Source organism: Haliotis cracherodii, unplaced genomic scaffold (genome assembly GCF_022045235.1).
Source record: "Haliotis cracherodii isolate W230 unplaced genomic scaffold, xgHalCrac1.p SCAF_4, whole genome shotgun sequence".
Lineage (NCBI taxonomy): Eukaryota > Metazoa > Mollusca > Gastropoda > Lepetellida > Haliotidae > Haliotis > Haliotis cracherodii.
Genome location: NW_027266297.1, coordinates 56,862,913 through 56,881,383, shown reverse-complemented (window position 1 = coordinate 56,881,383; position 18,471 = coordinate 56,862,913). Strand labels below are relative to the sequence as shown.

The 18,471-nt window shown below is 38.9% G+C and overlaps 1 protein-coding gene across 4 annotated transcripts in view; it reads right to left on the bottom strand.

The window, feature by feature from the left end:
* The window catches only part of LOC139478684 (receptor-type tyrosine-protein phosphatase epsilon-like), a 28,419-nt gene extending 22,288 nt beyond the window's left edge, over positions 1 to 6,131 (bottom strand). For 3 of the 4 annotated variants that reach the window (XM_071261257.1, XM_071261259.1, XM_071261258.1), the window contains exons 1-2: positions 6,053 to 6,131; positions 455 to 589 (exon numbers count right to left, since the gene is read on the bottom strand). In XM_071261257.1, the coding sequence (XP_071117358.1) occupies positions 455 to 589; positions 6,053 to 6,110 (193 nt within the window). In that variant the 5' untranslated portion in view covers positions 6,111 to 6,131. Of the gene's footprint in view, positions 1 to 388; positions 424 to 454; positions 590 to 6,052 lie in introns of those variants that run through there. The other variant, XM_071261260.1, reaches the window with a different exon arrangement.
* Between the last annotated feature and the right edge of the window lie 12,340 nt (positions 6,132 to 18,471).

Sequence of the window (18,471 nt, the reverse complement as noted above, 5' to 3'; positions counted from 1 at the left end):
GGCTAAAAAGAACTATACCTGTGCACCAAAGCATCACTTCGGGCATTCTTCTCACATGAAACTGATACACCGTTATATGACGGACGTAGTGTTGCAAACGGCGTACAGTTCAGTCACTGTCATTATAAAAGTCCTTGCACTGACGTTTATCCGATATGAAAGGTAAACTCGTTACCGTTAAAGCCTCAAAGCGAGATAGCTTCAAATAATAAAGGAACGGATTTTGATACGATCAGAATACTGTTTATGTATTAAAAAATATAACTAAGGAGAGAATGTATTTAAATGACGATATGAACATCCGAAGAACGTAACGATTCTTTATTTCATTATCGAATTCATGTGTATGTAAGACTTTTGACAATTTGCAGATAAGAATTAGCCTTACCACTCTGATAGTCTTACGCTGATTTAGAGACACACGTTCACTGAAATACAAAAATTGTTATTTTACATTTCTGGCATGTCGGTCCTGACCACCCTCTGCTGCAGGTCCGAGGTCTGCATCGATCTCTAGAATCACACGTGTCGTTGGGACAGTTGCAGTTGTAACTACACTGGTAGCCGTATGTACCACCAGGGCACTTGCCTGTAATATATGCATTATATCATATAGATAGACAGTGACACTGACAGAAGCATGTATCATCAAGGCAGCTGCTTGTAATATATAGACATTATACCATAGATTAACAGTGACGTGGGTATCCATATGTACCACCAGGACAGTTGTAAGAACAGTAGAATAGCAAGGGCAGTGACACTGGCAGCCGTATGTACTGTCAGGACAGTTTCTTAGGAATATACAGTGACTCTTGTGGCCATATGCAATGTAAGGACAGCTGCCTGTAACAGAAGCTCGTCACGCCGAAGACCCGGGTTCGATTCCCGACATGGGTACAATGTGTGAAGCCCATTTCAGGTGTCCCCCGCCGTGATATTGCTGGAATATTGCTAAAAGCGGCGTAAAACCATACTCACTCACTCACTCACTGTAACAGAAGCATTATGTCAGAAATAAACACTGACACTGGTAGGCAAGTTTACTGTCAAGACAGCCGCCTGTTACAGAATCATTTTGTCAGGAAATGACAGTGATACTGGTAACTATATGTAACATCAGGGCAGTTTTAGCAAAAGTATTATATCGTAAAAAGACACTGATACTGATATCTGCATATACCACCGGGACAACGGCCTGTTACAGAAGTATTGTATCAGAGATCGTCACTGTGTTGCCGTATTAATATAATGGCAATTGAAACAGAAGTATATATCACATTTCGTCAGTCAGTGCCACTGGTAGCTTTTAAGTAAAATCAGGGAAGTTGTAACAGAAGTATTATATCCTAAAATGACACTGACACCGGTATCTGCATGTGACATGGGGACATGTACAACTACCTGTCAGACTTTTATAACAGAGGCAGTCAGTGTATTCGTGTGTACCTCTACGACAGCTGGCTTAATTAAACAGTACATTGTATTATACAAGACATAGACAGCGACATGGGTAGACAAGTGTAATATCAGGACAGACGCCTGTCTCAGACGTATATATCGGCTAACAATAGAAACACTAGCAGCCGTACATGCATGTACCATAAGGACAGCATCTTGTAACTTAACAGAGGCATTATATCAGACATAGATTTCTTGATTTGTATCAAGGATACACCAAATAGTCCATGCCTTCAAAATAATGTACAAGTCGTGTAGAACGATTAACATCGGTAATTTTGCGGATTTAACCATGACACTTTCAGCGATCGCATTGTAGAGACAGACGAGGTCAGGTGTTCTTTATCAATTGTGTACACTTCAACACTGCTAACAATATACATTGTGAATACTAAACCTGTCTCACTTATCACATCCGCTTTCTGACAGTTGACTATTTATTGCCCGTTCGTTTCCTCAATATTGTCACACAGGAAGTGCATTATACAGATGACACAGGCATCACTCGCAATGTTGGCAGGCCGCACACAGCCTTTTATACACAAACTACACATCAGAACAAAATCCCCGTCACCACAATTTGCTGCTGCAGAGTTCAGTCTCCTAGTTCATGCCAGGATCCGATATCGATCGTCGTGGGTGTTCATCCCCGATTCGCTAATTTTATGTTGTTTGGTTTGTCAGCTTCATGTCCGTACACGTGGGTTTAAATAAGGTGGAACACATGAACGATCTGCATCCCTCGGGTTTTACTGACATATTAAATTTCGTTGATTCGTTGGTCATTTATACATAAATGAATCTGACAATTTCTGTATTGTTAATCACGCTTTTGTTTTCCATTGTAACATAGAGACCGTGTAGGAAATGCAATTAAATCATGGTGCCGTTATGCACGATTTCGAGTTTGCATTGTAGAGTATTTATTTGTAATTCACAATTGAAGAGTTGGGGTGAAGGTGAGGACACATATGTACCTGTGGCATCCAGAGGGCTAACACTCCAAAACAATAACGGTCAACACAGACGTAGGTGAACATTTTACTTGAGCATCAGTAACTTATCAATGATTTACGATCAGGAAAGTAGTCCGTCATTATCTTACCTTAGGTCATCACAATGGAGCAGCTAATCACGGGCCTGCATTTCGATCTTACTTATACTCTCTTCAAAATAAGAAACGCACAGGTAGATTTACAGTAAATTTATTGTACTTGATAAAGTCGATATATTTAATTTAGTTTCATATGTACAAATATAACATTTTGGAGCTCGATAGTCACATGTTGTCGTTGTACATATGCATTGAAAACTGTTCATTGTCATGTCACATAAGGCCACAAGGTTGCGCTGAACTCAGTATCACCACGGACTTGTATAATTGTTATATAGGTCCGTGGTATCACGTGTGACTGCCCCGGGAAGCATCAACTCGGCACTGAATGGATATGTGTACGAATTCTGTCCTGCGGAATTCTGCGCCATTCTGCATGTAACGCGTTGGCCAGTTGTGGGTGTGTCTGCGGCGTGTTCTGACGTTGACGTACATGTCGATCGAGTTCATCCCACAGGTGTTCGATTGGGTTGAGATCTGGAAATCTCGACAGCCAGGGCAAGGTGTTGATGTTTGCATTATGAAGGTAGTCTACCGTGACACGAGTTGTGTGCGGCGGAGCGTTGTCCTGTTGAAACAGTTCCCTCTGGTGGTCAATGATTGGAAGAAGGTGAGGTTAAAGAATTTGATTCATGTAGCGATTGCTGTCAGATTACCCTGAATCACTACCAAGTCAGATCTCTTTGTGTAGGATATGGCCCCCCACACCATGACGCTACCGCCACCGAAATTGTCGAATTCACGTACACAATGTGGGCAAAACGCTCATTTCGATGACGATAAATACGTTGTCTTCCATCTCGCTGGTGAAGAAGAAATCGTGATTCATCGCTTAACCACACTCGTCTCCAGTTTCTCAAATTCCAAGGCTGTAAGGTATGGCACCAACGCAAGCGTCGCTGTCGATTGATCTGTAGCAAAACAGGAACGATGGTCTTCTGGGTCGGCGTCGACTCGAGTGACCAAACTGTCCTGACACAAATATCGACATTGAGACCACTCGTTCAGAATGAATCACAATTCATATTAATGATGAAATGATAGCCATAATAATTTGTCCCAAATAACGGGGGAAGTATATGCCCTTCCGTAATCCAGGGATTTATCCGACTCAGTCATTGACATTCGCCAAGTCAGGCACACATGATGAATTTATCCTTGTTACTAGTAGACTAGATGACCTTCCTATTGAGCTGGTTACAAAAGCCCAATGTCATCAATGTGACATATTGAACAAACAGACAAGGAAGTCAAATGTCTAGGGTTTCAAATCTAGATAATAAGGATTTAATTACACCAAGCAGTCTGTACACAGGATTGTATTTCCCATGTCATATTCAAATGGATCATATGACCATCAAAATAAGGAAAGGACATACATATTATATGTGTTTCGATGTTTCCCGCTAGATGATGGCACGGTTTACAGAACATGTGCCCAGTGTTATTCACCAGCTAACTGGAAATGAGGTTAATCATCTTTATGATCTTTACGCAATTGTATGAAATAAGATAAATCTAAATACATCCATGAATATTATTAAACATTGCGCTTTTTAATTCAATAAAAACGAGTGTTATGTGCACCAAAAATATAATCTCACTCAATTTATAAGTAAAATTATTTCATCTGTAGATAGAAAATGAGTTTACTAATGTTATCACATGTATATTTTTATGCCAGTATACCACTTGTAAAATTCACTTTGAACAAATCCGTGGGTGGTTAATACAGACTGACAATAGACCACATAATCTGCGCGAGCCGATATACATTTCCACACAACTTACGGCGTCTTGACGTAGAGAATACTCTATTGGTAACACCCATATCCGGGGACAACTGTGTTTGGTAACAATGCAATGTATACTACAGAATATATGCACTATCACTTCTTTTCAACCAATTCTAATATATCCATGTCTCGTTTGAAAGTGAGTAGACTGTTGCAATCTTTCTCGCTGCTGCTACGAGTGTATATACACCATACACAATCTGTTTTAGATTCTAAAATCCAATCTGGAAATGTCTCCATCTTCGTCAATCAACTGTATTATACCTGCAATATCTAGCGTCGTATCTTCTTCAGTCCAGTTATCTGGTTTTTGAGTCATAAGGTCATGTGGTATTATCCTAAGGCATCACATCCTGGGATGGGGTGGGGTGGGGTCGTGATTTGAAAGGACACCGTAGGAACTGTACGTAAACCATGCCAGAAAAGGTTTGAAGAGTATATTTGGGGGAGATAATTTTGCGTGTGATCACATTGCGAATGCAGAGTTTTTAAAACCTTAAATATACATGTCAACCCTGTGATGATGTTACACGTCAGACCAAATAGTCTAGCTATCACAAAAAAATGTACAAGTCCTGCCCTGTCTGGTTGTTATAATACTAATACATCTATTCAAATGTTTGGTGTTACCTTCATCGTAAACCACAAAATGCGATGGTTCTATATAATGTTTAATAAAAGAGAACGTGCCCTTGTGTACTGACCAGAGAGGACGTCATGACCATTGCATGCGGACGAGAGAATATGCTTGTTTGTTGACTAGAGAGGACGTCCTTGTGTACTGACTTGTGGGAACGTGCTTGTGTGCTTACTAGAGAGGACGTCCATGTGTACTGACTAGAAAGGACGTGCTTGTGTGCTGACTAAAGAGGACGTGCTTGTGTACTGACTAGAGAGGACGTGCTTGTGTCTTGACTAGAAAGAACTGCCTTGTGTGCATGTACTGACTGTAGAGGAAGTGTTTGAGTACTGAGAAGAGAGAACTGCCTTGCGTATTGACTAGAGAGGACGTGCTTGTGTACTCACTAGAGAGGACGTGTTTGTGTACTTACTAGAGAGGACGTGCTTCTGTCTTGATTAGAAAGGACTGCCATGTGTGCTGACAAGAGAGGACGTGCTTGTGTACTTACTACCACACCGGAATTTGGTATCAACGCATTTCTGACCACGGGTGGTCAACTGATCCAGGCCTGTCCTAGTTCATGTCATGACCCGTTATCGATGCTCGTGCGTTGTCATCCAACATTCTCATATGCTTGGTTTGTGCTCATCAGATCCGTGGTATATTAAACTTGTGCGAGCAACGTTCACCTTTGAGCACCAAAACAATATGCAGACTGTTTCCAGAATAAAATCCCCCAACAAAGTTAGCCACTTAGTACCGTGCAGTGTTAACTGTACTGTTTGATGAAACATGTATATTTCACAGCTTTATGTCAACTTGGAACGACAAACGAGTAATGTCCAGTATCATATATGATAATGTAATCATATATTAATTGTATATTATGAGAGAGAGCGAGAGAGAGAGAGAGACAGAGAGCGAGAGAGAGAGAGATAGAGAGAAAGAGCGAGTGGAAACTGCATCAATGTTCGCATGTCATCAGGGTAATTCAAATCCATTTTTATTATATAATTTATAGGAAAGATGTTTCTTCTTAGTTATAAGATAGACACCTACCTGATGTAATGTGCAGCACATAGACACAGAGCAGGACAGCGAGTCTCACCCCCTTCATGTCGACCAGGATCTTAATGCGGTTTCCGTTGTCGGCTGACTAGCCATGTCATACAAAGATTTGAAAGGCCCTATCTGAATGTGACTATTGTGGCTGTTTCACTGTGTATTGGGCGTGTCTGTGTTATTCACCTGGCATGACAAAGCGTTTTAATGTTTTCAAAGTCCAAATACGTTCCCACATCCAAGTACATGTATTTATACGCAGGCATAATCGGTATATCTGACTGTAAACATTTGAGTGGGTTCTGCACCTTTTCTTTCCCCGATTTAGCCACTCAATCTATATCCTTGACATTATGGACCTTCTAGTAATCATAAGACCTCTTGACTTCAGTCAAGTTGGTTTGTTTATTGTACACTGCAACTGTTATTAGCCCAACCGCCAGCATATCTGTATATAGCGTGCAGCCAATGCTCATGGTCCTCCATCAAGAGTGTGCGCTGTGCTTGAGCTTAACTCAATGAGAACAAGCCAGGCCGACTTCGAAAATGTATCAAATGGTTTGCTGATATAATTAATATTCAGACTATTAACTGTTCATGTACTCATGTGAGATAAATGTGATGCTAATAACTATAGTATTCAGACCATAAACTGTATCATCCTCTACAGGACAACATGTTGGTATATGACCTGCAAAGATACATAACAAAGAGAATATAATAGACGTTTATTTCGTTCCATGAAAAATTATTATCAAATCATGTAAATGTAGTGTTACATACCCTTATCTTTGCTTTATGTCGGCATTGGCGCCAGTTAAGACAACTTAATTAGAAATAAGGTAGATGATAAGAAAGGGAAAAGGTGATTGTGAAGGTAAAAAGGCAGCAATAAATAGTTTACCGGGAATTTAAACATGGCATCGTGTAAGTCTTCTTTTTCCGCCAATAGGTTTTGCTGCTCTTTATTATATAGAAGTTGAAATTGCCAGTACGTTTATGCAGTGTTGTGAACAGGCACAGGTTGACAAACCAGATAGTTCTTCCTCTTGTTTGTCATCACGTAACTGAACTTACGAACCTATACAACGAGACAGTTACTGCTGTAGATAATGATAAGGAAGTAAGTGCGGTATTGTGTGATGTAGGTATGGCACAAGCGATTACAGTACACAAATTGGATACAGTACGAGTTGGCATCAATGGAAATTTATCCAAAAGATTACAGTGAGTAGTAATAATGGTCAGGCATTAAACACAAAACACTTATCACTGGTGTACCTCAGGGACATGTTCTGCATCGTCTGCTTTATGTTCTCAATGTAAACGACATTGTTGATGATATGCAGTTTAATATTGACGATGTTACTTTACTGTATATAAGAGTTGAAGGATCCCTTTACTTCAAACAAATGCTAAATGATATTCTCCAATGCAATTATGATTAATGACAATTTTTTTTCACACAAGCGTCCACCTAGTCATGAACAACCTTTGTCCCTGAAAGGAAAGCTTGGGGAATTATAAATTCACTCGACCCTGAACACGCTAGAAATAATGTGTTTAATATTTTGTCTGTACAACACCAAAATATGGGATAGTTGTACGCCCCCCCAAAAAGAGAGAAGAACTTCCTTCTTCTTGGTGTGTTGAGATCAATATATTGTTCAATGCATATGAGCAATATCGAATGTAGAAGGAAATATGTCTACTGCACAGCAAAAAGAGTGTAGATTTTCGTTTTCCAGAAACATTCAGGTAACTTTCAGGATACCTTTCTACTTTGAATCTGGCATGGATACCTCAAGGAAACCTTCGGAAACCTTTCATCCAAAGACCAAATCACTCCCCATAGGATTGGAACACTCCCCCGTTGTAGGATGAATACTCTCCTTAGGATACAAACATTCCCCTTATACTTCCTGCATACTGTATTCCCCTTATACTTTCTGCATTCTGTATTGGCGATAAGCCGATCCCTACCCTATTTAGATACTAATCCAAACCTATAAATTGGATATACATACATACAGTTTACATAATTATCCAAACTAGTTCATTCCTTTTTTTTGTCACTTGGTTAGTATGGCCTGTTCTGAGTAATATACTCTCTGAATCAGAGCGATCTATTTCCTCTGTGTCTATTATAATTCATTTCCAATTTCCTCAAAGAAGTATTTTATATTGTTATATTGTTATTGTTCAAAACACGACCAGACTAAAGTGGTGAAACAACAACAATAATACCAATGTCATTTAAGTAATTGTTCCAACTCACATAAACATTCAAACAAACTGAAATGTTTGGGTGTGGGGTATTATTCCTCTAGATGTCGGGTATTGTCTTGTGGGGTACTGGCATGTGGGATATTTTACCCATGTGGGATTATGTCCGGATCTTCTACGGGGTGTAATATATTCGACTTCTTGAAGTCCTGCAATGGTATGATTTGTGAGAGGTTTGGCATACACGAGTAATAAAAACCTGTCAACAAAGGACAGTATAACAACCAAAATAGTATCACAGAATTATTTTTACAACTTGTTTTTTTTTTTTTGCGAACACCTATACTGAAAGTGTAGAATTACTATGATAACGGCTCTCTAAAAATATGAACATAAAAACACTGATTCGTCAATATGTGAATACCACTCAGACCTACACCACACACCGTACCTCTGTTGATAATTACTGAACAATTTTCTACTCCGTTTGAGTTATATTGATTCCAAATACATTCGCCTAAAATGTATACAAAAGATCTGGCAGGTTGTTTTTGCTGTTCATTAAAATACTCTTGGTTATATTTTAAATGTGGGTCGATGGACCTATTCATAGCTGGTAAGAGCATTTGGACAACCCAACACGTGGGTACAATGTGTGATTTTAATTTCTGGTGCCGACCGTCGTAATATAGTTCGCTGTTTGAAAAAACACGATACGAAAATTAAACTAAGTATATTTGAAACTCCATTTATTGTTATAGTACTATGTAATTTCTTTCTAATCTTTCACACACCAACGATAATACAATGATGTCAAATATTTTCACTTCTACAAAAAGCAAGTGCAGCTTAAAGAAAAAACAGTATGTAGACAGTATCATCACCATCCATGGGAAACATACCCGATGATCCAGCCAGCACAACCATCCGGAGTAACCTGACACCTGCCATGTTGAACTGATAAGAGTCGAAGTACCACGAAGTAACAACGACAGTAGGCAAAACTAGTGTCAACATTTTCCTGTTGCACACAAATGTAACTTTGTATGTTTTTGTGGTATCAATCCCTTTGTATGTTTGCTATCTTGCAATCGGTTTCCGGGTAAAACTCTAAAGTACGGATTATTGGTAAATAATCAGCCTAATGTTTAGGTGTCCAAATGAAAATATGTCCGTTGCATGTTTACTTATGGAATTTCTCTTACATAAGAGCGTTTTTATTGCTGACCTTAGTGCTGAGGTCGTAAGTTCTATCTCTCTCACAACATACACACCTAAGTACACAAACGAACATGCCCGTGAAGATTTGGGTTAGTATAGGTCTCCAGCAACCCAAGGCGACAATGCTTGTCGTAAGAGCCGACTAACAGGATCGGGTGGTCAAGCTTGCTGACTTTATACATGTCACCGTATCCCAATTGCGTAGATCGATGATCATGATGTCAACCACTTGATGGTCTGGTCCAGACTTGATTATTTGCGGACCGCCGTCATATGGCTGGAATATTGCTGAGTGCGGCGTAAAAACAACAAACAATTAAACACACACGAACAACATACTTTTAGTTTCAACGCACATTAAACTTTGTATATAGCTTTTCTACACTATTTCAACTGCCTTGCCTTGTTCTTTATGAACATCCCGATTATGTCTCCTACACCATGTCTGACTCCCATTGCGTTTTTATAACCGCGTTCAGATATATTGCAGTAGCAGTTTGCCGAAACTTCTAATGAATTGATATAACTAATCCGATATAGTTTTCATTGACCTAAACCCTTTTGTAAACGGTGAAACGACCATTCTACCTACACTTAATCATGTACCAAGGGGTGGTCGGGTAGCCTAGTGGTTAAAGCGTTCGCTCGTCACGCCGAAGACCTGGGTTCGATTCCCCACATGGGAACAATGTGTGAATGTTTTAATTGTGTGTGAACGCTCATATTCAACTTGCAAGTGTGGTTGAGTTGAGTTGGACGCGACTTTTGAGGCTTGCATAATTGTAAAAGACTTACATATTGCAACTTATATTACAAATATATATGGGCTCTGCTGTAAAAAAAAGTATGCAAGTGAGCATTAATATTTAAATTTAACTTAAAAATATCCCCGGATGCAAGTGAAGTGAACACGTTTAGCACTCTCAGTATAAAGTATAGAGCAGCTAACTTTATGATGTCTATTGTCCTTCACTAGCCAGAATGACAGTTTCAGCTGTCAATATATAAACTGTATCCAATCATAAACTTGTATGGCATTATTCAACACTTCATGTTCAATGACGTTTGGTAAACCAACGACGAACAGAGGTCCTTAGTATCCTCAGAAGAGAGATTGCATTTAGGAGATAAACCTACTGTGTTTTGAAATTTGATGTAGTTCCACTGTAGAATAGATACCTCTTTATTATAACTTTGAACCGAGCGCTTTAAAGAGGTATTTATTCTACAGTGGGACTACATCAAATTTCAAAACAATGTAGGTTTATCTCCATTCTACCATGACGGCAACAACGCTTTGAAAACGGTGCTCTCTTGCAATGTGTAATAACACAGGTGCACAGGTCGTCAATCTTAGAACATTCCGAAAAGTTGTCACAGGTAGTTATATTTGTAACAATTATTACTAAAGTTCAAGATTAAAAACACCATAGTCGTAAGTAGTTCATAATAAGTGTTCAGAACACATAGTTTTTCAAAAGAAGTTGACAAATAGCACTCCAAGCTTAGTCCAAAGAGAGATGTTTTAATTTCTACCAAACTGCTGTACACTGTTGTACACTGTGGACTGACTGTCATTTCTCGGACTTTTGTGAGAGAGGTCATTTCTTGGAAATCGAACATGCCATCATTGTTCTATTGTAGGGGTGACGGGTAATAGAAAAAAGGTTTAAAAATGCTAAACGAATATATTTCTACAGCAAACTTTATGAATTAACATTCTATTATACATTTAACATGTGTAAGTGTTATTAGTTAGTTAGCAATTACCCCCAGTAAACAATAATAAAATCAAAATAAATGCCTCTCCATCCCGCATCCCAACTTGGAAGTGGCAGAACTTGACCTACATCACGGTTACTCACACCTCACAGCTGTCAATGGCTGACAATCTGTTTACATTCTCCGTAACGAGTTATAGAATGAAGCAAGATGACAACCCCGATCTATGATGTGGTTCAACATTAACACTTAGATTATCTGGGATTGACAGGTAGATCTGCTGGTACATCCATATGATTACCATTGTGACTGAGTTTGACTGAAAAGCCGCTTTTTAGGCTGCGGACGAGCCGGATATTTTGAAACAAGGAATCTGCACGATGTGACCTATTAATTTCAAAATTTCATGGATCCAAAGACAAATAGGAACAGAACTCAGACATTTGTGTCCCAGAAATAGTGGATAGTGTATGATTTTCTTAATTGTGCGTGTCACTTCAGTTCGGACATTGTTTTCGTGGACTTTCGAAGGGGAATGTTTTCTGATTGACTTTCAAATCCCCTCCTACCAAATTCTAACGGTGGTGGTTGACGGAGATGGCAACGAATATCGATCAGAAAAAGGTTTGTAAACAACATAAAGTTTTTTTCAAATAATTTTTATAATGTTATATTTTACTTTGATTGTCGATTGTTTCAATGAGGAAATAGTTTAAATTGTTCCGATTCCGGTCACCATAGAACATTTCTCTAACAGTTTCATAAACATTTCATTTGTATGCAAAAGATATGCCTTCGTTAAATCTTTTAATGTCATTATCGAAACAGTCAAGTGTGTGATGTACAATATACTAGCTGTTTCCAAACCTACATATTGTATTATAATATACTGTTGATAATTACTGGTTTAAATATCACATGGTTTATGTGAGACATACCAACCAGGCCGCGATTGTTTTTGTTATTGCGACAATTATTCTAGACGCTTGCGGGTAGCCATTTCTAAAAGGTTGGCTACATAAGTGCAAGCCAAGGGTGATTCGAGGTCTTTCTTCCCCTAATTGCTTCTGGTGAGATAACTGTCCGAAAACACCGACTTTTCCTCCTGTCAGGATACAAGACATTCGGATGTGACAAAGACAAGACATTCGAGATTGTACTGATTTTTGTAATAGGGCTGCTTTTCTTTTCTAAATTGAGTTCACTCTATTTATAAAACAATATGAATTTCATTTCAAACTATTTCAATAACTTTTTCTTAATATACTTGAGTTCTCATACAAAAGGGGGTATTTATGTGTTCTACAGGAGTGGAGGCAATAACGAAACCGCATCACTGATCACATGTCAGTATTGTCATTCAAATCCATTTTATTATACAATGTAAAAAATGTTCCTTCTAAGTTATAAGATAGACACTTACCGGATGTTATGTACAGCCCATAGAGACAGGGCAGGACGACGAGACTGACCCCTTCCATGGCGGCGAGTGTGTGGACCGCGTGTCTACCCATTTTATGCAGAGTGGAAAGACCCCATCTGAATGACTATTGTGGCTACCATTCACTGTGCATTGGGCGTGTTTGTGTTAGTCGCCTGACATGGGCCAGCCACTGAAGGGATGGTGTAAATCCTGCTGGGGTCCATGCAAGGAGCAAAGGTACTATAAGACACCACGGTGATCTACCATCAGTTGCTGGCGATCTATAGCATTTTGTATATTGTTTTGTTACATATATAGAGGTTATCACGCGAGTGTGTATGGGGATGGTAAATATCCTGCATTAGGAATAAACATTGTATTTAGCGAGCCTTGGCGAGCTAAATACAAAGTGTTTATTCCTAATACTGGAAATTTACCATCCCCAAACACTCTAGCGTGATAACCTCTTTTTATCATATAATGTCATTCTTTAATTCTGTGATTGGGAATCGCTTTCTCTCTCTCACAAACATTACGGATACATTGCGAGTTTTCCTTGAATGCGCGCATTAATATTTATTACGTCACAGGCTAAGTGATGTGTCTGTCGGACACTGACATTGGCCAATATAGTTCCATCTGAAATCTATTTCTTATACCATGGCGAAGCAACATATACGCAAAACAACAATTGTTTTTACTTCCCTTTCGCGGCAATCCCTCGGTCGGTACGATAGAGTAACTTCCCTTTATCAGAGGGAAGCTACTCTAACCCTAGTCTGTGAGACGTCACGGCCACGTTGAGACGTTGTTGACAGTCGGCCTTTCCTGTCATAACGTTAAGAAGTGCAGTCAGATGTACACACAACAACAAAACGAAACAAGGTGATAATTCAAACATATTTCGGCCAATTCCAACTATTTTAATTTCTGGAAAAGGTGTCAAGCCGCAGAGGTCTACAAGCACATATGGCTACTGATCCGCTTGGCTAGGCCAAGTGCCCTCGCTAAATTGAAATATATATCTCTAAAATTGAAAAATTTGTAAAACGCCTTAGCTACGTCACAGTTAGACACTGATTTTCAGTATATTAGACTGTTCTGTAGATAATGATAGCAATTATCTCTGTCGTTTATCCAGATTCCCGGTGGTTAATTCTGACTCGATCGCCGAATGACAAGGGCGACGCCATGTTTGTTTATAAAAACTGAAAGTAGCCCCTACTTGATCTTTGATATTTGCATCTCTATCCGCATATGACCCCAACACATTATCCTGCTGAGAAACCTACCCATTATATGAGTGAGTGAGTTAAGATTTAACGTCACATCGGCAGTATTTCAGCCATATCGTGACGACCATTATATGATAAAGTGATATCTTTGTTGTGGTTGTATGCTAGTTTTAAATATTAATATGTGATCTTCTAGTTTTCTAGTTTCATGTACTAATGTGAGATTAATGTGATGCTAATAGCTATAGTATGCAGACTACATGTATTAACTGTTGCATCATCTTTCGGACAACATGCTGGTATTCGACCTGCAAAGATAAAAGTAAGAAAATAAATAGTCATGAAAAAATAGCGTTTATTTCGTTCCATGAAAATCTATTATCGAATTATGTAAATATAGCGTTATGTACTATTATATTTGCTGTATGTATCCTAAGCATGCACGTGTAAATGATCGGATTTACCAAAACGTGTAACGTTAGATTAAATTTTGTGCAACCAAATTGTCTCCACAAAGAAATCGACGGTTAAATCGGTGATAATCGGTTGACAAACCAGATAGTCCGTCCCTCCTCTTTGACAGAATATGCTTAACGACATGTGCTGTGTGATCATAGTCTTCTCTCAGGAAAATGTGTGTGATATCTTCTTGTCAAATGCTTTTCATAAAGTACTTGGACCCGATGGCATTGTAAACAGATTTATGAAAATGATCGCTTGTAAGATCTTATCTCCATATGTTACTGAATTATTTAATTTGTCTTCCTGACAAGTGGAAATAAGTTAAGAGAACCACGCAATCAAGTGATTGGCTTCAGTGACACGATACTGCACTTGTTGAAAATAAGAATGATATGTTAATTTTGAACTAAATCTGTTGTGTACAAATGCAGAAATCCTGCTACTCAAAAGTAAAGAAAAAGATTTTATTAGAACTATGTTCATTTCGCAGTGTCATTTTCAATTCCTTTTATAGCTGACTATAAATACTCATGAGTGTATGATGGATCCCTCCAGTCAACCAGCAGAAACATCGACTCACTGGGGGCTAAGTCTGGGCTGTACAGTTAAACCACCCACCCTACAGCTCAGACTTAGCCCCCAATGACTATTTCCTGTTCCGGTAAACTCAATCTGCCCTACGTGGAAGATAACGAGGATAACGAGGTCATAAAGGGTGCCACAGAGGCGTGGTTAGAGGGCCAATCTGCGGATTTCTATAAAAGTGGCATTTAAAGCTTGAAGGACAAATGGAATAGGTGAGGTGAAATTGGTTTTAACGTCGCGTCCAAGGGTATTGCACTTATAAAGCGACGTGCATGCACGTGTGTGCGTGTGTGTGGCTGCTTGTACTAGTCCAGACTGATGCCGATTTATAGTGCTAGCCCACTGAGATGTAATGCCGCAGTTTAACATGAATACCCCACTCAGACACAGTATACCGAGTCCTTGTTTTAGCCCCTTTATGCCGAGCGCCAGTCAGGGCAACAACAAATATCATCTTTTAACGTCTTTTAGTATGACGCGGCCGGGGATCGAACCCCGAACCTTCTGCTCTCTGGGCGGACGCTCTACCTCTAGACCACGGAGGACAAATGGAATAAGTGGATTGAGGTGAATGGAGATTATGTTGAAAAATGAAAGTGCAAAAGATCTCTGCGACTTGGTCTTATATTGAAATTGCAAAACTTATTGAACGCCCTTCGTATGTTCAGCCTGGGGTCGTTCACGTTTCTTATAGAGGGTCCGTGTGATGAGTCCGTGGCATGTTGTATGTACTGTACCTTTGACTCTAAAACAGGGTTTACTTGTCGTTGAACGTGCAACTGATGTGACTGTTTAGCATATTTTCACAATAACGTTGACAATTAAAGTCGAAGTACCACGCCCGTACTTTCACAACGACTGAAAAAAACACACTTTCCTTGTATGACGACACTTTACTTTGAAGTCAATACATGGGGAATGTACTGGAATGTATTTGTTGATAACGTAGGAATAACGTAAATGTTGATAATGTGAACAAAAAAGTTGAACAACGGACAGTAGCCAAAGCTAGTGTTAACAGTTTCCTGTTCCACACAAATGTACCTTTGTATTTTTTTGTGGTATCAATCGCTGTGTATGTTTGCTATCTGGCAATCTGTTTCCAGATAAAACCCAAATAAATATTTGTTAACAATTAGCCTTATATTTAGGCTGTATATATGTCGGTTGCATGTTTTGCTTATGGAATTTCTCTTACATAGACGCGTTTTTAGTGCAGGCCTTAGTGTTAAAGGTCGTAAGTTATATCTATCTCTCAACATACACACCTAAATACACAAACGAACAACATACTTCCAGTTTCAACGCACATTCAACATTATATATTGCTTTTCTACCATAATTATGTGGTTACTCTTGTAAAAGACTTTGAAGTACTTTTAATATTTAAGATGTTTGTGTACTGAGACAATACTGTTGTTCAACTTCACGACATATACGTCACGGTTACATTATGGTACATATGGTAAATGTAATGGTCTTTCAAACTGAGTTAAGTGTCTACCAACAGGCACATGATGCCTGTTATGGTTCTTCATGTACATCCCTTTTATATCTCGTACACCATGTCGTACTCCCATTGCGTAACACGTTTAGGCATATTTTAATAGCAGGTTGTCGAAACTTCTAATGAGGGTATTTTTCAACAAAATTCGATATATGTTGCATTAACCTAAACCCTTTTGTAAACGTAGAAATGACCATTCTATTTCACTTACATTTAATCATGTACCATGGGGTGGTCGGGTAGCCTAGTGGTTAAAGCGTTCGCTTGTCACGTCGAAGACCCAGTTTCGATTCCCGACATGGGTACATTTCTGCCCATTTCTGCCCATTTCTGCCCATTTCTGATGTACCCCGTCGTAGTATCGGTGGAATATTGCTAAAAGCGGCGTAAAACCTCCCTCCCTCACTTATCATGTACCATGGTTTGTGTGATTGCTTAAGGGGCGGTCGGGCAGCCTCGTGGTTAAAGCGTTCGCACGTCACGCCAAAGACCTGGGTTCAAATCCCATATTGAGTACAATGTGTGAAGCCCATTTCTGGTGTTCCCTGCCGTGATATTGCAGGAAAACCATACTCACTCACTCACTCACTCACCCACTGTAAGATTGTTTTAATTGTGTGTGAACACTCATAATCAACTTGAACTATATTTAACTTGCAAGCGTGCCTGAGTTGAGTTTAAAGCGACTTTTGAGGCTCGCATAATTGTACAAGACTTACAAATTGCAACTTATATTACAAATATATATGGGCACTGTCCTAAAAAAAAGTTTGCAAATGAGCATTAATATCTGAATGTTAACTTTAACATGTCCCCAGATGCAAGTGAAGTTAACACTTTTAGCACTCTCAGTATAAAGAATAAAGCAGCTAACTAGCCAGAATGACAGTTTCAACAGTCAATATATAAACTGTATCCAATCATAAAATTGTATTGCATTATTCAACACTTCATGTTCAATGACGTTTGGTAAGCCAACGACGAATAGAGGTCCTCAGTATCTTCAGAATAGAGATTGCATTACAATAGAACCCTAATTTTTCTTCATAATCTGTATAGAAAAGATCCCACACAGGCATACATTATGGATACCTTTTATTGATTCATAACACAAGGTAATATACATGTAGATATGAAACTCAAATATGAAAACAAATATTGTTGTTATAGTTTACTGTTTCCATTTTTTTATGTATTATGTAATATTATGTCTTTTACACAGCCTCTACTTAACGTATTGTATATGTATATTGTATTATGATATACTGTTGATAATTACTTGTTTAAATAAAACATAGTTCATGTGAGACATATCTTCTAGAGCACGACTGTCTTTGTTATTGCCTTTTATGATTGTAAACCTGATCATGTGTTCACTGTTCTGTGATCTCTTGAGCTTAATTACTACTAGCACAGCGCCAACAGAAGTTTAATAAAACATTATTTACAACGCCATGTGTAGCAAAAGCAAAATGACAGAAAACGAGTCAACTTGACATGTATGAACCCACAATTGCTTGATGATTTTTTCAAGTACTAATTAAGATTGTGCATGGTGAACATGAATAGGATAACTTTTGATTTAAACTGACAAAAACAAACGTAACGTTACCAAACTAAAAGTTGGACACTGTGAGATCTCACGCCGAATAGTGGTTGACAGTCAATCGCCCAAACTTTACCAATTTCTGAGTAGCGCGCGTGCTATCGTAACCAGATCAGTGAAACCTATATGCACCAACAGTATGTCAACGTACAAAGACATGGGTATAACAGGAACGATGTACTGTGCACTCACAACCAAACGATTGGACAGTGACAAATAGCATGATAAGATAAATGACGTTGCCGTTGAATAAGCCGTTGCTATGATACATCAAGGAGCAACGCGTTACCATGCTGCAGGGAGTTTTTGCTGTGGCAAGTCACCAGGTTGATGGTGTCATTAGCCATGTCAATGTGGCATCATTAGCCATGTTAAAGCGACATCATTAACCAGGTCAAAACAGATCTAAAGAGTTTGGAAGGAAACTGG